At 42.0% G+C, this 21,821-nt stretch overlaps 1 protein-coding gene across 4 annotated transcripts in view; it reads left to right on the forward strand.

Annotated features, from left to right (window-relative positions):
• UBE2F (ubiquitin conjugating enzyme E2 F (putative)) overlaps positions 1 to 21,821 on the forward strand; it is a 200,024-nt gene that overhangs the window by 169,109 nt on the left and 9,094 nt on the right. For 3 of the 4 annotated variants that reach the window (XM_066575363.1, XM_066575362.1, XM_066575364.1), the window contains exons 8-9: positions 5,337 to 5,369; positions 9,169 to 9,231. The exons of the other annotated variant lie outside the window; for it this stretch is intronic. In XM_066575363.1, coding sequence (XP_066431460.1) covers positions 5,337 to 5,369; positions 9,169 to 9,231 — 96 coding nt within the window. The remainder of the gene's footprint in view (positions 1 to 5,336; positions 5,370 to 9,168; positions 9,232 to 21,821) is intronic. 4 annotated transcript variants of the gene reach the window in all.

A 21,821-nucleotide genomic window follows, 5' to 3' on the forward strand; every position in this document is an offset into this window, starting at 1 on the left:
TGTTCCTCCTCTTCTGTCTGCACGAGCCGCGCCACTCCGGGATCACGCGCATGCGCAGTGGAGAGGTGCCCTCTGACAGGAGTCAGGACGGGCTGCGTCTCCACTGCGCATGCGCAGCACTCCGGAGTTCAGCAGGACGAACGGGCCGCCCACAGCAAGCACTGCTTGTGACGTGCTTGCTGTGGGCGGTCCGTCCGTTCACCTCGGAAGTGCCTGACGGACGGACCAGAACAGGACGCCGTCTTTTTGACCGCTCCTGCTCTGCTTTAAAGGCACAGAAGAAGATGCCGGCTGGAGGGGACATGCCTGGCGATCGGGCCAGGCAAGGTGAGTACAATTTTTTTTTTTTGATGTCAGAACCCCTTTAATAAGTAAGAGCTTTCCTTTAACACTTCTGCCTGGAGTTCATCTTTTCACTGGAGAAGCCACAGTGCAGAGCAGACCAGTTTCATGGAGAGATTATCTTCTCCCGCAGGTACAAGATGCTTCTGATGCATTACAATTTGTCTCCTATTTTATACACTATAACTGCTTAGTCATTGGCCATATGCTCCAAGCTTTGCATCAATTATGTTATCAAACTCTAGAATCGACCAGTTTCTATAGTGATAAGATCTAGTCAGACAAGGTCTACCTCCTGGACAATAGATAGATATATATGGCAGTCTCCTACAAAGACAGACAGATTGGTATCATTTGTGGTTACAACAAACATTCTCTTACTTACACATGAGAAACATGTAAAACAGGTCTGGGGTTAGTTCCTTAGAATGTGGGGCCTAGTTTATTTATTAAACCCTGTTCATATATAATCAAGGATTAATGGCTACAAAATGGCTATAAAAAATATTTCCATTACAAGCCTGTAATTGATCGTCAGCTAGTTTGCTAAAGCTCTTGATGTTGGGATTATCATTTGGTGGAGGTACAAGCCTACTCTTTAGGTTTTCGAGTGGTAAACTGTCACTTCTCTATCTTTATTTCCCTCATCAAGGAGTTCTCTCATGGTTCTTACAGCTGGTAAATCATTTAGGGCGCCTGCACACGAGCGGAAATTCCGCGGGATTTCTGCCGCTGGAAGCCTGCATAGGATTGCGTTAACAAACGCAATCCTAGGCAGACGGCAAACAAACCGTGGCGTGTCCTATTTCTGTGTCAATCACCCACGGCCGGCTCCGGTCAGCGCATGCGCCGGCTGCCGGCACATGAAAGAGCCGGAGCTGCGGGCCGCGGGTGAGTACGCGCTGCTCTCTGCAGGCGCTCAGGGCGGGTCCCGCGGCGAGAATCCTCGCCGCCGGATCCGACCCACCCGTCTGCAGGCGGTTTTCCTAGGGGGCTTACTTTTTTTCTGCTGTTATACAACAGCGCTATAGGCTGGCTAAAGCCAGTACTGCATGAGGTGACACATTGAATAGGCTTCGACAGCAGAGAGGCTGGCAATATACAGTAAGAGAACCCTGATGGACGTCTTCCAACATCGGAGCCGTACAGCCTTAAATCATAATGTCTTCAGACGTCAGACAGTGGATTGGAGAGGGGTTAAGTGCTATTCACATCTCAATTTTATAGCAAGATACCCTAAATATTCTTCAAAGCTTAGATGTGACCCTAACCTCTTACTACTCAAATGCATCTATTTGTAACACTAACTCAATGTATGAACATGCAGTTGTTTATTTTTGGAAGAAAAGGCTGTATAGAACGAGTCTGCAGCTGTAAAGTGTCATCCTATATAGTTAAAGTGAAGCAGAAGTCTTTGAAAAAAGTAGTCATGAAAGTGAGAATGAATTATATCAGATTCAGTCAGTTCTGTAGAAAGTGACTGATTTAGAAATTGATGAACCAGAAGAAGGTATAGAAGGACTCTTAGGGGAAAAAAAAGAAGAAAAAAACTGGAAAATGACAAGCAAGAGTAAATTAAAGTGGAACCCATTTTTCAGATGACCCTGTAGGTGGATGAAGCTGTATGCAAGTTGTGCCCAAGATTCTCAAGTGCAACTAGCATCAGAGAGCACATCATAGACGCTTGTCAGTGTCCGGTCCGAGTGACTGGGCAGCGGACATTGCTTGTCCTACTCGCATTCATGATATGGGCCAGAACAAAAATTTTTTTTTTCTTTTTTTCATGGACCGGTCACGCAAAAAAGTGCTCGTGTGACTAACCGACTTGACTATAATGGGTCTATGTGCTGGCCTTAAAATAATACATAGGAACACAGAGTAAAAACCATTTGTGTTTTATGAGGAGTGTTTCAAGGGGCTGTCCAAGTTATTTTATTCTATTTTCTTATTTCCTGTTCCCCATAGTCAGTAAAAGATGCAATGCTCTCCTTTCTTCGTTCCTTCTATGTCCAGCTCTGTACAGAAGGAGCTGCAGTAAGCCTGTATATGGGATGTTACACACTGCTGCAGATCTCAGGGCTCGAACCACCATTTAATTATTTGTTTTCATTTTTGTTTTATCCTCTCAGCTTTGAAAAAAAATCATAACTTTTTAATTTTTCCGTTGACATAGCATACTAGGGCTTGTTTTTTGTGAGACTAGTTGCATTTTTCCGTGGCGCAGTTTAATGCACCATATAGTGTACTGGAAAATATTAATATAAAAAAGCAATTGCAAGGTTTTTTTGGGGGGGGGGAGGGGTTTCTTATCGTGTACATGGTGCAACAAAAATAACATGTGTTGCTTTATTCTGTGCTTCAGAATTATTATGATGCTACCAAATTTATAAAGTTTTTTTTTTTTTTTTTGTTGTACTACTTTTAAGAAATATCTTAAAAGAAAAGAAACTGTCGCTATTTTTTCACCACAATTACTTTCTATTTTTCTGTCAGTAGGGTTGTGTGAAGGCTCGCTTTTTGCCAGATAACCTATAATTTCTATTAATACCATTATGGGCACACAACTTTTGGGTACATATGACTTTTTAATTTACTTTTTTTTTTCTATGAGGAAAAAAACGATTTGCTTGAAGATGGGGGTGACAAAAAAAAAGCATACTTTGGGTTGCATATGGGTTGCAATGATCACTCCAGTTGTCTCCAGTTCAGGCTGAGGGCTCAGTGACATGGGCGCATCCAGGCGCGATGCGCCCGTGTTACTGCACGAAGAAGACAGCCGCACTGCATGTGCAGACGACACTCCGCTCCGTCGGAAGAAAGAACACATGACCGGCAATGGAGCTGGTCATGTGTTCTTTCTTCCGGTGGTGTGGAGAGTTGTCCGTACCTGCAGTGCGGCCGTCTTATCCTGCAGTACCATGGGCACTTCGGCGCCCAGATGCGCCCGTGTGACTGAGCCCTGAGATATTTTTTTATGCTGTACATGATTTCTTTCTTACATTTCGAACCACCACTCTTGGAAGGTTCTAAGCTGTTCCAAGAGTAGCAAACTTCTTGAGAACATTTCAAACCGTTGAAGCCAGGAAGCCAAGGTATTTGGAAATAGTCTTGCACTCTTTAAACAACTTGGCGATTAGCACATTTCTGGCTTGGTCAGACAGTGCTCTGGTCTTTGTCATTATAAACAGGGAATAAAACTGGCCTTTTTAAGCATCAAAGCCACCATTCATAGGCTAATTAAAGTCATGTGAGCACCAACAAGTAGTCTGAATTTGTGCTTTGTTTTCAATTTTGTATCTTTTTTTTTTTTTTTTACTGCAGTGTTTTTATTTTGTTTTAATTTTGTTTATATCCAAGCAGTTTTCATTAACCATGGTATTTCTGTAAACATTTTACACGGTGTACGTACTATTCAGTGTGCCAATAATTTTGACCACTACTGTATGTGGCAGATCCATATTTGTTCTTGGTGAATAGATAGATTTTGTTCTTGGTGAATAGATGTCCACGGGGAAATTAAGAATTAAAATCCAGAGCGTTTCTCCTGCACGCGGATCCGCGCCCAATAGGGATGCATTAGACACCCGCAGGTAGTTAAATACCTGCAGATGTCATTTTTCCCGTCAGGCGCGGGTCCCGCGTGCAGGAAAAAATCCGGAAATGCTCCATTTTAGTGTGGGTCTCCCCCGGGGACGGCTCCCGCAGGCTTCTATTGAAGCCTATGGAAGCCGTCTGGATCCACGGGAGACCCGCGCCTGAATTACTCACCTGCTCCGGACGGTACGGGTCTTCCCTTCTTCGCGGCCTGATCTTCCTTCTTCGCGGCCGGATTTTCTTTCTCCGGCGCATGCACGCAGCCGGCGTGCCGAGCACATCCGCCGGGCTGAAGAAAGAAGATCCGTCCGCGAAGAAGGGAAGACCTGCACCGTCCGCAGCAGGTGAGTTTATTCTTATTTTTTAGCCTCATGTCCGCGGGGCAGGAGGGACCCGCTACGGATTCTCCATGGAGCCTGATTTTCCCCGTGGACATGAGGCCATAGGGTGTTAATGTGAAATATAGGTGGTAATTAGAGTTGAGCAAACATGCTTGTCCGAGCTTGATGCTCGTTCAAGTATTGCATACTCTATGATGCTCGTTACGAGGGAGACAGGGAGAGAGAGGGAGACAAGCTCGGCACCCGGCGGGTCAAATGCAAAAATGCTCGAGTTCCCAGTTGACTTCAATGGGGTTTGTTACTCGAATAGAGCTCTCGAATATTACGGAAAGCTCCACTCGAATAACGAGGACCCGAGCATTTTGATATTCGCTCATCTCTAGTGGTAATAGTCCCCCTCCAGCTTCATTTTTGACATGACAGGTAATTTTTTGCACGTTCACAATGGTGCTCAACAGATTTGTTCAGACTACACTGTGATTATAACACTACTTAGATCCATAATAATCAGCTTCTGCTCTTTCATCTGATGCCATTTTGCTCATCTGTTACAATTGTTGACAACACCATTTCAATAATAGAAAGCGTAAAAAAGCGTATTCAGGCGATGTCGTACTTAACTTTTTGCAGTGCACTTTTCAAAGTGTGTCTTGTTTATCCCCCAGCCGGTTAACAAGCCGCAGACTAAAGCAGCCGTCTCATTTTGTCGCTGCAGCCAGAATCCTATCTGTTATTGCTTGTCTTTAATTCTCAGATGCCCCTTGTGATCATCGCCAGTTTTTTTCTGTACGCCATGACTGTAAAATCCGATAATAATCTGTTATTCCCTGCAGTCTCTCTACAGAGGCTTTAATTTGTATTCCATTTAAACACAGCTTTTTCCATTGCCCGATGCTGAGCAGCACGTGATGCTCTCTGCCACTACTTCAGACACATTTCTATGTCCTGGGGCTCTGCGACTGATAAGTAAATCGTGTTACCAGCAAATAAATGACTTGACCAGCTTTTGATAACATCTTTCTGGTGTTTTATGCTCTGTTTTTCTTACTTTATTTGCAGGATGTTGTATGGGGATTGAACTCATTGTTTACAGTAAGTACTGATATATTGTGATAAATGTCTAGCGCTTCTCATTTCTATATTAATAGAGAGCAGGAACTTCTATATCCGCGTACCTGTCCCCGTGGGTCTGCTGATAAGGTTTCTGGCCGGAAAGAGAAATGTACTGAAGCAATACTATGAAGACAATATTAGCCAAGAAGTCTGTGTGCTCTGTATGTAATGTTTTATAGGCATGTATGGATTAGGACTGTGATATTCAAGTAGCTACAGAAGGGCACCAGAAGTCTATGGAGTAACAGCCCTGCTAAAATTCAACTTTGCTGTATTTTGGAACTGTCCAGGTTGGTTTCACATCTGTATCCGGCCGGAGGTTCCGCCGTAGATTCGGCTCAAAATACGGGAAGCAAAAGTGCTGCGCGCAGACGGTGGTTTTCTGTACAAAAGCCGGGTAGCTAGATGGAAAGCGAAAGGACCCTATTATAGTCAATGAGATCCACCCGTCGCTGTTCGGTTACGGCAGGAGACTGAGCCATTCAGCTATGGCAATTCCGCCTTCCTGCTTCCCAAATGGAGCCCGAAAACCTTGAGTCCAGATGTGAATCCACCCTGATAGTCATCTGTGAACTGTAGACTGATGTTACGGATCGGCCTTTGTTGTGGTCAGGGTGAGGCAACAGCCATTTGTATAGGATCATTACTGTCATGTAATTCTGTTAATGATAGTGTACCATTCTTAAGGCTGATCCATAAGTAAACTATGTTGTATACTATCACTGACTGAGATAGAGTAAGCCCATAGCAAGCGTAAGACTATGTCAGGTTATGCATTTGTGTAACACAAAATGCATGCAATTACTAATTTATGTGCTTGAGACTCTAGGACCTTGTATGATATGTTGCCTTTAAAGGGAACCTGTCAGCTTGAACTTGCTGTCCAAACTGCAGGCAACATGTTATAGAGCAGAGCATGACATTTTTTAAAAAATCTCATATATTTGGTGACGTCGCGTTCGTAACGACACGTACAATAAGGTGAACATGCGTTTTATCTTGCATGGCAAAAAGCGTTTTTAAAAAATGCAATAAAAATGATCCAAAAAGCCATATGTACCCCAAAATGGTACCAATAAAAACTACAGCTTGTCTCGCAAAAAATAAACCCTAATAAAGATTTCCAAAAAAAGGATTTTCATTGCAGAAAAGTGGAAAAACCTACCAAAAAAAAAAAGAAAGGTTGGTATCCTTGTAATCGTACCAGCCCACAGAAAAAAATGATTGTGCCATTTATGCTGCATAATTAAAACTTTAAGAAAATTTTTAAAAATCTATGGCAGAATTGATGTGTTTTCTCTCCATGCGATCAAAAAAAAAATAATGAAAGTTTTTTACAATATAGTCTGTATATCCAAAAATGGCATCGATAAAAACTACAGTTCACCACGCAAAAAACAAGCCCTGATATGACGGAAAAATAAAAAATTTATGGCTTTTGTAAAATGGAGATTAAAATCCACCAAAAATCATTGCGTCCTAAAGCCCAAAATAGGCTGTGTCCTTAAGGGGTTAATCAGGAAAGATAGGGCTTCAATATAACATGTTTTTATTTAATTAAATCTCTGCTCATTCTGGGCTTAGGAGTCTAGTGGGTGGTCCTAACAGTAACTGCATGCGCAGACATATATAGCTGTCAGTCACTGATAGCTCCGCCCATTGGACTCCTAAGCTCAGAATAAGCAGAGATTTAAATGAATAAAAAATGTATACTGAATCTTGTCTCAAAAAAAACTATATCAATCAGCTCAGCTCCCCCTGCCATATAACCTGATGCCTGCAATTGGATAGCGTGTTCAAGCTGACAGGTTCCCTTTAAGTAAATTTGGTGTGTGTGTGTGTGTGTGTGTGTGTGTCCGTGTCCGTGTCCACTTAGTTATTTCCTCTATGTTAGGTCTTCAGGCATCTGCATTGTAAGGTTTTCCACAATACTTTTGAAGCGTGTTTGTGTTTTTTTTCGCTTGTTCTCAGGACCCCAGACAGCCACGTTGTTACACTTTACTGTTACTTCATACCATAGATTTCATTTAATAATTCGATTAAGATATATAAACCGTCTCATTCCACATGCCTTGATAAAATCGATAGGACACACACATTTTTTATTTACCAGGCAAGTTCTACCATGCATGCTAGCCTTACTTATGGTAGGGTAAGTAAATTCTGTCCTACCCTGAAAGATAGTAAGGGTATATACATAGCATTAACCCTTTCCAATCCAATTTGTATCCTGGTTTTCCTAGAGGGCTTACTCTTTTTCTGCTGTTATACAACAGCGCTATATGCTGGCTAAAGCCAGTACTGCACGAGGTGACACGTTGGATAGGCTCCGACAGCAGAGAGGCTGGCAATATACAGTAAGAGAACCCCGATGGATGTCTTCCAACAGTGGCGCTATACAGCCTTAAATCATAATGTCTTCAGAGGTCAGACGGTGGATTGGAAAGGCTTAAAGGGATTGCCTGACCCCAAATCAGTTTTTATACTACTGTTTTTAGTGTACTTACTGTAGCAAGAATGTCCCATTTGATTGAGACTACCGTTACACAATCCCGCTCTGAAATTGAAGGAAGTTTCTTGGACGTCATTTGTACAAAACCCCATCAGCCTTTCCAGCTCTGTGTACATCAGCAGCTGTGTCATTTGTGTGGGTCATCCACTGACTGGCATGTGCCAATAATCTTCATTCTACATTAGTGCTTGCAAGTGAAAGGACTGCCCCTCCCCCCAAAAAGACTCATGTAGTTGCTGAAGTACACATATACCGAGCTGCAAAGGCGGGGGTCATGAGTGAGTTCAGCAAGACTGCCTCGAATTTCAGAGCAGGATCACATGACTATAGACCTGATTGGGAAAATAGGGCTTTTTTTGCTGCAGTGAGTAGGTTACAAATTTTGTCCAGGGTTATATAAAAAGAATAGAAGTCAGTTTTGGGTCTTGGACAAATTCCCCTATAAACTATAGTAGATAACCATCAAAGCTATTCCAAACTGAGAGGAACGTAATACTAGTCAACTGAAGTATCACTGGTGAACTTATGGAGGAAATGGGATCGTCATTTGTTGTTACTGGTAGAATCCCAAGAAACCTATTTCCATGTTGGTATTGCATTGAAGAACTTGAAAAGACTTTCCCAACTTCTTAAAATGACTTTCGAATGGGGAACATAATCCTCACCGGTCGCACACCATAGCTTATTCCCGCAGCTTATGACCTTAATGGTTATGACGTAACCATGAACAGAAATGTGTTCAAAGGCCTTTCTGTTTACAGAATATGAAATGTATGGTGTTGCCATTATTTTTTAAGTCATTATGCCTAAAAACTGGGGGAAATTGCATATATAATGCTGCCCATGCATACGCTTTCCTGTATGGATCCTGTCCTTGCACCTCTATCAGTAATACTCAACCTGGAAACGGAGGACTCTGGATGTGATCTCTCTGCTGCTTGGCATATGTGTATAATAACTAGAGCTCGTATGCCTTCATTTCATAAAGTGCAGTTGTCTGTTTAGACAATGTGCAATTATATTGTTCCATGGAGCAACAGGTTGTTATGATCTCATGACAGAATTGAGTGGTAATGGGCATCTCTGCAGAACCATCTTCAGGCAAGTTTACAGAAAGCACAATTTGTAAGGAAAAGCCCGGGCCTTGATTGAAAGTGAAGTTGAAGCGTTTGCCAAAACTGGAAAATGTGTCCATGGCCGAGAAGTTACAATCCTATTTTGTATGAAATCTCTTCCTCTTTGTGAAATATTTCTTTGTTCCTGTAGGATCTATTAAATTTTGATGATCCTTTGAACATTGAAGCGGCAGAACACCATTTGAGAGATAAGGTAAGGGTTCGGGCTCCTGCTCTAGTGCGCTCTCCCCGTCTCCCTGATCTCCTCGTTATATTAACCCTCCTTATACTGTATTGTATCAAATGAAATGTAACACATGAGGTTAAAGGAGATTGCCCTATATTTATGTCTGCGGCTAAAAGTCTTGAAGCGCCTGTGGAAATAGCCTTGCTTTTGAAGATCTAATATCCTCCTATCTTGCTCTCTGCAGAAGGTATGATGTAATGGAGTACATGTCCGGCACAATAGGCCGTGCAAAATATAATGCTGAACTGAAGTATACGGTTTTATTTTGGGGCAGCTAAAATTTGATATTTTCACTTGTAATATGTCCATTTGTACCAGTGATTTGAGATCGTTTTCCACCCTGCAACCACATCAGGAACTCTCTGCTTGAGGACATGGTGATCGCAAAATCGATAGAGGAGTTTAAGAGGGGACTAGACATCTTTTTAAAGCCGTACAACATTACAGGATATAGACATTAAATATCCAGTAGGGTTGTTAATCCAGGTATCTTCCAATTTATGATCTTGCAGTCTAGTAGGACATTTTCCCTAAGGCCGTCTCCCGTAGCAGTCCGTAGCTCTGTGGGACTGCTGAGTGCAGCGCTCTTATCTCCTGCAGCACATGCTCACCTACCGCTCCATTCAAGTTCTTCCTCACTTTACACCATCTTTCTTGTGATCAGATGGGCCCTCCCAGATCAGACCTTACCCATTCTGTGGTGATATCCATTCAATGGTATTTGTATTCAGCGAAAACAGATCAGTTTTTGCAGAACAGAAAAGTAATCCCAGTGATTGCAAATCCAAAAGCAGCCTTATATGCTTGTCTGAAAGCAGCCTCGGGGTAAGACCACACATGTTGCATCCACTGCCAATTAGCCACAAGTTTTACCTTTTGCTTTGAAAAATGTGAAATTTGTGCTGAAAATCCGCAGCATAAATTGACATGCTATGGATTTAAAATCTGCTGCACATTTTAAGGAGAATTTGTGTGTTTACCATGGAGAAGACAAGCGGATCTCGTGTAGGAAGACTGGGCCCATAGGAGAAATACAAATCAAATGATTTCTAATTTATTCAAAGTTGCATGGGGTTTATATACCATAAATGACATCACAGGAAAAGTATATACCTCCAAGAATAATAAGGATACATGATAGGCTAAAACTAAAATGTTTAACATAACTTACACCTTCTAAGGTGTAACTATAATATACAAAGAAACCGTTATGATTTCAGTGAGAAGGTATGCAAGGGAGGCGGTCTGGGAGGCTGTCTTATATTCTGTCTGTCTCTATCTGGTACCACTCACTGGTATATAGAAAAGGTTTTGTTTAACCCCTTCACTACTTATACTAGCAGCATGCTATATTGTAGGAAGTCTACAATCTAATAGCAAAAACAATTAACTGATACATTGATCTACAATTTTCTTCACATATGTCCATTCCACGTGGCTTTTTTTCTGCACCATGGCTTGTGCTGTAAGCAGAGAAAAACGCACTGGAAGCAACGACTATTTAATTGAATAGGACTAAAGCAAATACTGCTCACATGAAGAGGACAAGTTGCGGATGTTCTGCTGTAAGGCTGCCTGTCCATGGCGATGATCCGCTTGCGATAAATAGATTTTAAATAGAGATGTAAATAGAGATGAGCGAGCATACTCGCTAAGGACAATTGCTCGATCGAGCATTGTCCGTAGCGAGTATCTCCCTGTTCGGGAGCAAAGGTTCGGGTGCCGGCACGGGTGACAGGTGAGTTGCGGCCATGAGTGGGGGGGGGGGGGAGATATCCCCCCTGCTCTTTCCCGCCGCCAGCAGTCAAATCTTTGCTCCCGAGCGGGCAGGTACTCGCTAAGGGCAATGCTCGATCATCTCTACCTGTAAAGCTTTCCATAGGATTACTATGGAAAGTGCAGCACTGGCATCCTCGAGCCATCCTCAGGATTTAAATCGCGGCATGTGAATGTAGCCTAAGTGTATTATAATCCTAACCTGCAGTTTTGCTGCGGCAATTCCAGAACAAATCCACGGCATTTCTGCAACGTGTGAACACATCTTAATAGTTACAGTGCAAACTTAGACTACGAAGTCTTAAAATGTGTCAGGTTTATCACAGTAGCTTTGTTGAATGATGAATCAGTCTTTAAGACTTTCTAGTCTAAATCTAGACCCTGTAATGGTGCATCACAGAAGGGGAAATATAAAAAATTAAAACCAATCACAGAAACGGCCATTACTTACTGAGTAAGGAGTGCATATAGATGCATCCTCTCACCATGCAGGTAGCTGACTACCAAATGAGGGAGTGAATTACACCTGTGTAGGACATTGATGAGACAGCCACTCACACTGCCTCTTGATATAGAGGGGTTGGCTGCTTGGCGTATACTCCCACACATACTGGATACAGGGTGCCAGACCATTCTGATATATGTAGTTCGCCATGCAGACCAGCAACCTATTAATGACGCCATGATAATTCAGCGGGTTGCCCTGCATTTCCATCAGTGAACCACATTGGTACTGCCACCCTGGGCTCCCCCTGGAGTCTTAATGCCACGCTGCATGTGAATGATAGATAATAAATGCAATAATTCCATAGTTAATGTAGGGACAAAGCATGTTAGACAGTTTCCTGGCATAATATGCACAAAAAACTGTTGCATTTTGAATAGTAAAAAAAGCCCCAGTGTTTTCTTGTTACAAAGCCAGTATTTTTGTGTTAGGCCCAATGTCCACAGGCAGGTTTGACTTGCGGAATCCGCACAGGAGATCCACGAATCAAGCCGCCCATAGGGAAACATGAGCACCTGCAAATGCATTAAAGCATACGGATTTGTTTTGCGGGCCTTTTGGTCTGGAAGACAAATTGCAGCATGCTCAATTTCACTGCAAATCCCGCACGGACGGCTTCCATTGAAGTTAATGGAAGCCATCCGATCCGCGGCCTGTCCATAATTTAATTGCAGACTGCCAAGGATACCGCGGGGAAGCAGGAGTTTTAAAAAAAAGTACTGCGCACAGCGCGCCACTTGGCACTATCTCTCGCATCAGCAGTGAAGAAGAAAGCAGATCCAGACAGGACATAAAAGACCTGCAAGGTAAAATAGTGTCCTCTGCCATGGGCAGGGTGGGAGACCCGTCCGTGGACATGAGACCTTAGATTTACATGCAGATTTTGGCCCAAAGCCACAAGTGAAGTCAAAACAAATGGGAAATATAAAGGAAGGACTTCAGTTTCCCGCTGGATCCACTTCTGGCGTTGGCTTAAAACTGCAGTTGTATTTTTCAAAATAAATCCCTGTACCTGATACGAGCCTCATGGTTGTGAAAATATATCAGGATGAACTCGCTAAAGCAACACGCCAAAATGACTGGTTGCAGGTTGTATATATGGCAAGTAACCATTGTATTGTTTTTATTGGCTCTGACGTTTAAGCCAAATCCCATAAGCCAGAGCTCACGTTACATTCTGGATGCAAGATGTCTTGTGATTTATGGCATTTGGCAATAATTAGATTATTAGGTTTTTTTCTTGCTCTTTTGGTGTCATTAAAAAGTCTGCATGTTGTATTGTCTTTCATGCACATATGATATGACTCATGATTGTAGACCTGTAACATTTACGGATATACAAGGAACCGTATTCTGCCCGCGGTTTCCCTGCTATAAATTATTTTGCTGCGCTCTGCTCCACACATTTTACTGTTTTGGTAATTATTCGTTGAAAGCCATGAATGAGGAATTGAAAAAGTGTAATCTGTTTTTGACATTTGCAGAACCAATTTCTGTACTCCATACAGCTTTGGATCAGATTAAAGGGCTTACAGCGGAATATAAAGCAATATGGTGCATGTCCTATTGTCACTTTTGTAGGAATTGTAGCAGCAAGAAAATAAGAGCAAATGGCATTGTTTCCTGTTGCTTTTCTAGGTCCAGTATAATTCCCTTGCTGTACATGCATAGTCACCATTCTCATCTGACGCTCTACGCAAAGAGCCTCATAATCTCCCTATCTCAGACATATCTGGCCAGTGTCATACGTGAATACGCTTCCCCGACCACCACCGGCGCGTCATGTGGGACTCGCTTCCCCGACCACCACCGGCGCGTCATGTGGGACTCGCACAGTGGATCCGGAGGGGAGTATGGGGTCTTTGGGGGGGGGAGGAGCCGTGACTGACTCCGCTGCGGTATTCCGCTGGTGTAGTCCGTCACGGCCGTGGGCATGAGCCCTTGGGGGAAAGATTTACTAGAGCTTGTTTTTATTCATTTATATCACTGCACATTCTGAGCTGAACAGTCCAATGGGCGGTCCTGTCAGTGATTGACAATGATCTGTATATGGCTATGTACATAGAAATATCGGTCAGTTGTGGATTAGACTGGCCATTGGCAGTATGAGCAAAAGTCTAAATGACTAGAACACAAGCTTTATTGAATCTTCCCCCATAAAACGATATATCAATCTGCTCAGCTCCTTCTGCTCTTTAACATGTTGACTGCAGTGCGGACAACATGTTCAAGCTGACAGACTCCCTTTAGGTAATAAAATTTGACCACTTCTCTAATTTCTGAAATGTTAATGTATGCCTGTATAGATTAGATATGTCCTAGTCAGATCATTGGGAATCTTACCTCCCTCCCGTGGTGCACAAGACTGTGCATAGGCTGTTCACTCCATATTAAAGCAATTAGAGATACTGAAACAGTCAATCTTTTATGACCTGTAACTTGACTACTTCTATCGTAAAATAAATGGAAGATGTGGAGCAGATTTTAAATATTTTATAGACCCAGAATCAGCATTGCCATGTTTCAGTTCTTCAGCTTTAAGTACACATGACTCTTCTCTATTTTTTTAAAGGAATATTCCTATTTTGACAGTCCCTATCCATTTGCCCCTGAAAGATAAGCTGAGGAAATACACTGCAATCATTGGGTTGCTTTTGTAATGCACAGATGAGCTGCGTCCTCCAGAGGCAGAGCTGATATTTTAAAGGGAACTTATCATGTACTTCATACTGCTGTCACTTGGGGGCAGCATAAAGTAGTGACAGACACACTTATATCACTGATGTGTTACTTGTGGGCTAAAGTTCAGTAGTTTTTAAGAGCTTACAACTTTTCTGCAGTTCCAAGGAGAGAAGAATCATACTTCATGAGGTGCTAATCTCGCCCATCTGTTGTGATTGACTGTGTTCTAGCTATTACATTGTATACTGAGAAAACTCAATCACAGACGTTGGATGGGGCCACATGCACGGAGTGGTAGTCAAGCAAGTGCACTGATGCTCCATTCATTTAAATTTTGACTGCCTGAGACAACCAAGGACATGAATTAACCCTTTCCAATCCACTCCGACGTCTGAAGACATTCTGATTAAAGCCTGTGCAGCTTCGATGTCGGAAGACGTCTGGCGGGGTATTCTTACTGTATATTACTGGCTGCTCTGTTGTCGGGGGGCCTCTCCAGCATGTCCCATACCGCAGTACTGGCTCTAGCCAGCAGATGGCAGCATTGTATCATGGCGGAAAGAGAAAACCCTTTAGGAAACCCTGAATCCAAAATTGGGTTGCAGAGGGTTAAACTATCTTTGGCAGTTCAATTGAAATCAATCGAGTGGTAGTGTGCAGGCTTGGCCGTCATTCGATTCATGCTGGGCCTTTTGAGAACCTTGTTCTGGGGATCAGTGGGGTTCCCAGCTGTTGAACACCCACAGAGCAGAAGCTATCTCCTTTTCTGTGGATAGGCGGTACCCCAATCCTGGCACAACCTCTTTAAACGGTTCCACATTGCTTGCTAGATAGTTGCTTTCTGCAGTTTACTTTTGTCATTTGGTTAGTGGTTTCTACTCTGTCTTGTCTTCATTTAACCTTTTGTGTCTTTTACAATTTTTTAGATCGCATTCTATGTGACTCATTTAAAGAAATACAATCTTGAATTGAAGATTTATTTGCACTTTATAGTTTCTATGATTTTTTTTTCTTCTTTCTTTTTCCCCAAACCAATAGTCAAGGTCATTATGCAAGAGGAAGTTCCCCAATAATCTCTTATACCCTCTATTTATAGTTTAATGATTGAGAAAAGAATAATGCAATTTAGAAATGGAACTACAGTGACTCAGTAACCTCAAAATTGAAGTATTTTAAATGCCCACGTTGCCCTCCTTACATGGACTAAATAACAAGTTAATTGTATGACTCCCTGTTATAAAGCCCATTATATAAGTACAGACCAGTGTGAAAAGTCAAGAGCCGAGATTTCCAACATGCAGCTACACTTCTTAATCAAGTAGTTTTATTACATCCAGATCAAAAAAGTCCAATTTAATAATTTGTTTGATTTGTTCATGTTGTGAAGCTCTGAAGTAGGTCTTGATTTAATCTGACATGGCAGTGTGTAAAGGGAATGGGCCATTAGAAAATGACTCCTTGTTTAACCCTTTGCAATCCAATTTTGGATTCAGGGTTTCCTAGGGGGCTTTCTCTTTCTGCCATTTTACAATGTCGCCATCTGTTGGCTAGAGCCAGTACTGCAGTATGTGACATGCTGGAGAGGCCCCCAACCATAGAGTGGCCATTAATGTACAGTAAGAATACCCTGCCGGATGTCTTCCATCATCAGACCTGTACAGGCTTCAATCAGAATGTCTTTAGACGTCAGACAGTGGATTGGAAAGGGTTAAATCAAGTTTTTATGTTAAACTTATTTAAGAATGTTTTCCATCTCATTTGAAAAAAAAAAAATCCTGAACTCTTGCAAGTTTTCTCTCCTACGACCAAACCTCACTTTTTCAATAGAATATGAATGGTACTAGCCGGTGTAGGAAGTCTTACAGATAATGCTTCCTGGGAAAAACTACAATATGCAGAATAGTTCTACGTTCCTTTTGCTAAGAGGGTACAGAATGAAGCACAGCTGTATAAATCCCAAATGTACGATTTTTGAAGCTGGATTGTGGTGACTAAACATTCATTTCTTTTAAACAGACATGATTATTCTTTATTTTTTCTAAATCTGTGAAAATCCTTCAATTTTGCTTTCTAGAATCCAGAAAGACTGATAATCCAACACAGAGCTGCATTGCATTCTGGAGCAGCATCCTCCTACTTGTGTTTCTTCAGCAGTTCCAAAGCTAGAATTCCCAAGCATTTCCTTTTTGACAGTCTGTGGCTGTCACAGAGTGATTGGTAATTAAAGTTTTGCAACAACTAAAGAGCTATAGGTTTGGGAGCACTGATTTACAGTAAAAAGTTTGACAAAACCTGAAAAAAAAGTCTGCGCGCAGATAATGAGCTAGAAACTTTCTCTGTTTTCATTTTGGGCATTACTGAAAGTTCCTCACCTTTTTGTATATAGTTTTCTGTGACTGTACCGTCTTCCAGAATATTGGCTAACCCGCAAGCTATCAGGTCTTATTGATGCCATATTAATGGAGATTTTCTTAATTCTTTCTTCTTTATAATGAGATTAAGCCATGAACCTTCTGCCATGACCCACGAAAATAATGTTGCATCAACAAATGCAAGCGACATAAACAGGCATTGATAAGATGTTTAATACCGTAGCAGGGCTAATTAATGTCAACTTTCATAATTACGATCATTGACCTCCTTCAGAGCTTGGAGATTTTCCATTAAGACTTAGGTCAAACTGCTATGTGAGGAACAGATTTAATAACTGTAGCAAAGCAGAACGAAGCAAAAACATTTGTTAACTGCCCCTCGTTTCCTTTTTGTTTTTACCGTAAATTCGAGATGTAAATCCTATGCAGACTGTAGAAAGCAAACCTTAGAGACCTTAGATGTCGCTATGCGTAAATCTTGAAGTCTGGGATCTGCACATATGAATACTCTGTAATCTCGCCCTGCAGCATGACTCACTAAGGCCAGTCTCGCATGACCGGATTTGAATTGCAGATTCCGCGACTGACGTCTGCGCAAAGTATGTGCGGTAAAACACAGGCATTGAAAGGCATGCACTTTCAAATTTTCCTTCACACTCACGGGTACAAATAGAATATTCCACGAGTGGAAGAAAAATCGCAGCTTGCTCTATTTCATGCGGAATCTGCGCAGGTGGCTTCTATTGATGTCAATGGAGGCGTGCAACCTGCAGCATATACAGAATTAACATTGTGAATGGGCTGCGGGTACTCATCGCTAAGCGACGGCATGGGAAATACAAAGAAACAAAAAAGAAAAATCTGTACTGCGCATGGCTGCCTGCGTGCCGCTGTGGTTATTCGCATTGCAGTTAAGTGCCACAGGGTCAACGGCTGAGCTCACAGACGGAATCCGCTGCAGGCATCCTGAATGCAGAACCTAACCCACTCGTGTGATCAAGGGCGTAGCTAAAGGCTCATGGGCCTGAGTGCAAAAGTTTATCTTGGGGCCTGCCAACTTCTCTTAACCCCTTAACGCAGAGGCGTAACTTGAAGCTCCTGGGCTCCAATGCAAAACCTGTAACAGACCCCAACTATAATGCTTTATTCATAGTACTGGGCTTCCTATATGGAGAAGAGAGGCCTTATGGGCCCCTAAGGCTCTTGGGCCCGGGTGCAACCGCGCCCCTTATAGTTATGCCAGTGCGTGTGAGCCCAGGTTAATGAAGGTAGCACTTTTAGTCCCTTTTTGCTGGCCCAGCACTACTATTTATATTTGTTTTATAAGATCATGTAGAACTCAAATGAAGTCTTGCATTTTTAGTATTGGGTTTGTATTGAGTTTCAGGTTACTATCTGTAGCACTTATCTCTTGTAAGGCTGGCTGTCCGCGGGCGAGGTGTCATTGTGAGATCCGCGGCGATAAATCACTTGCGGAGCTCACATGACACACTTTCCATAGGAGAACTATTGGAAGCGCAGCCTACTATTCACGAGCGGAGAATCATAGCGATTTTCCGCTCGCGTGATTAACTGTGGTGAGCCTATCATTGATATAGGTTAATTGCGGAGACCTTGTAGTGCTCCCCCCTCCTCCCCTGAGGCGGAATCTTGCTAGTGATATTCCGTCTCAGCCATGGACAGGCGGCCTTATGCAGACTGATGAGCTGCAGTGACTTTTTCAATCGGTGAGAATGTGAGTTGACAATTGTCCTCAATTGAGGAAAAGAAAAGGAAATCTATATACATAGTTAAAATATCATTCAGTAACACTTACCAGTCAGGGGAGGCCATTATTGTAGTCTCACATAAATGGAGACTAAAGGCCCATTTACACGGAGCAATGATCGCTCAAATGACAGTTTGAGTGACAGCTTTGAGCGATCATTTTGCATAAAGTAATAAGAAGCTACTCAGCTACTTAAAGGGGTTGTCTCGCGGCAGCAAGTGGGGTTATACACTTCTGTATGGCCATATTAATGCACTTTGTAATGTACATCGTGCATTAAATATGAGCCATACAGAAGTTATTCACTTACCTGCTCCGTTGCTAGCGTCCTCGTCTCCATGGCTCCGTCTAATTTCGCTGTCTGCTTGCTTTTTTAGACGCGCTTGCGCAGAAGGGTGGTCTACTTCTGGTTCGTCCGAGCACGAGCAGCGTTCTGGCCCCGCCCCCTTCTACGCATCATCGCGTAGCTCCGCCCCGTCACGTGTGCCGATTCCAGCCAATCAGGAGGCTGGAATCGGCAATGGAACGCACAGAGACCATGGTGCACCATGGGAGAAGACCCGCGGTGCACCATGGGAAAAACCCGCAGTGCATCCTTGGGAAAAGAACCGGCGGCCATCTTTGGAAGAAGTTTTATAAGTTGCTGAAACACCAGAACTGTGAGTAGAAACCTGCTTTAAAAGCCGTTTACACTGCTGCATAGTAATGTATGCTTAAGAAGGGGGACTGGGCAATAAAAAAAAATCACTGTGGCCTTGAGACAACCCCTTTAAGTACCAATTAGGTGTGCAAATGAAGCCTTAGCTGAAAGCAGTTAACAGCAGAAGGGCGCTTATCTGCACTCAGATCCTTTGTTCTCCAGTGGAAAAACTGCTATCAGCACTCCCCGTAGAGAACTTCTGATAAGACTGAATCACGATTTTTAGGTTGGCTTGAATGTAACGAACAGCTAGCAGTGCCCGAAAAGCGCACGATGGGCGCACATTTACACGCACCGATTATTGCTAAAACGATCGCCGATTAGCGTGTTTTTTGTTATTTTTTTTAGCGATCATCGACTTGTGTACATGGGCCTTAAAACACTCATTATACTTTTGTTAAGTGTTACTGATTACAACTGAAGGGGGCATTCTGACCATGGACATTTTTGGGATATCCATAGAATAGGGGGGCCCACCTCCTAGACCCCTATCCTTTGGGGGAGTGGAAGTGATTAGGATTTAAAGACAAAGGCTTTTAGCACATTTTTAAAGGAATATAAATTGTATTTACTAAAGGTATGTCCATAAACAATGGAATTTCCCATAGCGAATCTGCATCTGTAATGTGGGTTTTAGTGTGGTTCACCACGGATTTCACTCTGGTACACTGAAAGGGGGAAATCTACAATGAAGATCCGCATCAGAAATTACATGCAGTGTATTTAAAGATCCACACTACAGGTCATTTGCGTAAAAAGTGACATGGCATGTGGACAATAATTGTTCGAATCTCATCCATATACCTGATACTGTAATCCAATGTGGATTTACCGGCCTGTGGATTTACCCTTAGGAGTTTTTCCATTGTGAACCATTTTTGCAGATTTTTGAATGCAGCCAGCTATGTAATAACTAGATGTTTTTTTTCTGTTTGCCATGACTATGTGCTGGGAAGTGTATCCTGTAGCATGGTTGTGCTTGGATCTGCCTGCATATGTCATTGCAGTATAGGGATTTCTTTGACACTTATGCCTTGAGGCAAATATGAGTTTGTTTTTCTTTTTCAATGTTATAAAGAATTTTAAAAACATATTTGTATATCTCCTTTTATGTATACCCAAGGCCACCCCTAACACCTTCCAACTGTTGGGATTTACAGTTTTACCATAATTGCAGTACAGATAGTAAACTGTGGGCATGGCTAGCGGCCACTTCTGAGTAAGGACTCTTTTTCAGATGAGCGTATTTCAAATCCTCATTTAATCCGTGAAAATCTATAGGGCTGTTCACATATGCGTTTTATTATTCACGATCATATTTACAATACACAGCACGCTCTACTTTTGTCTTTTTCCTGATGTAAAAGTGTTTCATCTGTATTCGCATCCATATTTGCATTCACTGTTTTCGATTGGCTAAAAAAAGGATTAATATTTATCCAATAGAAAATGAAACCAATCACAGGGCACAAGGAGGCGAATGCAGATGACACAGTGATGCAGCTTCATCTGTAATGTGTCCGTATATAGGACCTATATAGATATGCTTATGTGAAAATAGAATTATCGTAACTTCTCTGGCCAGATGCTGCTTGACAAACCTAGAAGTTGTCAAAAACACTAATACATAAACCCATAAGTGTCAGTCTGCTGAAGTGAGCGTGTTGGTCACTGTTATACGCTGCCCTCAGTGGGGACAGTGTAATGATGAAAGGTTCACTTTACGGTTGAAGTGGATGTCCACTTCTATTTACATGTTCTCTTTCGATGTGTCAATGTGACGGCAGCATCCTGGTTATTAAGCTTCTCTTGCTTTTTTCCCCTCTCTGAAAAAAACGAAACATGAGCACTAAAAGGTAAAGAGTAGCAAAAACTTCCTGTCCTGACAATTGTGTTTGTCTAAGGGTCTATTGACACTGCATTGCAGATCTCTCAACATATACCTTTTAATGAATGCTTCCAACATATGCCACTTACTAACCATAGGCTGCCATCTTATAAAAAAAAAAAAGGTATACTCCTTGTTGTTCTTGTCTTGTTGGTTGTGTCTTCAAGATCTTAATTGCAAATAAATTACATTTTACATTTATTAAGAATTACATTTTTTCTGTGTGTGTGTATGTGTGTGTATATATATATATATATATATATATATATATATATATATATATATATACACACACACATTATATATATATATATATATATATATATATATATATATATATATAATGTGTGTCTGTGTGTGTGTGTGTACGTACATACATACAATTCAGATTATTCATAGACCTGTGGTCATATTAACATAGTATGTAAGGCCGGGAAAAGACACATGTTCATCCAGGTCAGTTTATTACAGTTGATCCAGAAGAAAGCAAAAAAAACCCAATGAGGTAGAAGCCAATTTTCCCCATTCCCGGGACCAACATCCATTTTGAAGTTATCAATGATAACATACAATATTGTATCGATCAAGAAAAATGTCCAGACCCCTCTTGAACTCTTTTACTGAATTTGCCATCACAAAGTCCACAGGCAGAGTTCCATGATCTCACTGCTCTTACAGTAAGGAACCCACTTCTATGTTGGTGTAGGAACCTTCTTTGCTTTTGACGCAGAGGATGTCCCCTTATTACTGTCACAGTCCTGCGTATAAATTGATCATAGCCGTTGAACTAAGTTTTTTTTGTTTGGAACAGCCTAGACAAAGTTTAGTTGAAGTTTGCTGATTTACTATCTGTCATATAGATAATT

This window comes from Eleutherodactylus coqui, chromosome 8 (assembly GCF_035609145.1).
Source record: "Eleutherodactylus coqui strain aEleCoq1 chromosome 8, aEleCoq1.hap1, whole genome shotgun sequence".
In the NCBI taxonomy this organism is placed as follows: domain Eukaryota; kingdom Metazoa; phylum Chordata; class Amphibia; order Anura; family Eleutherodactylidae; genus Eleutherodactylus; species Eleutherodactylus coqui.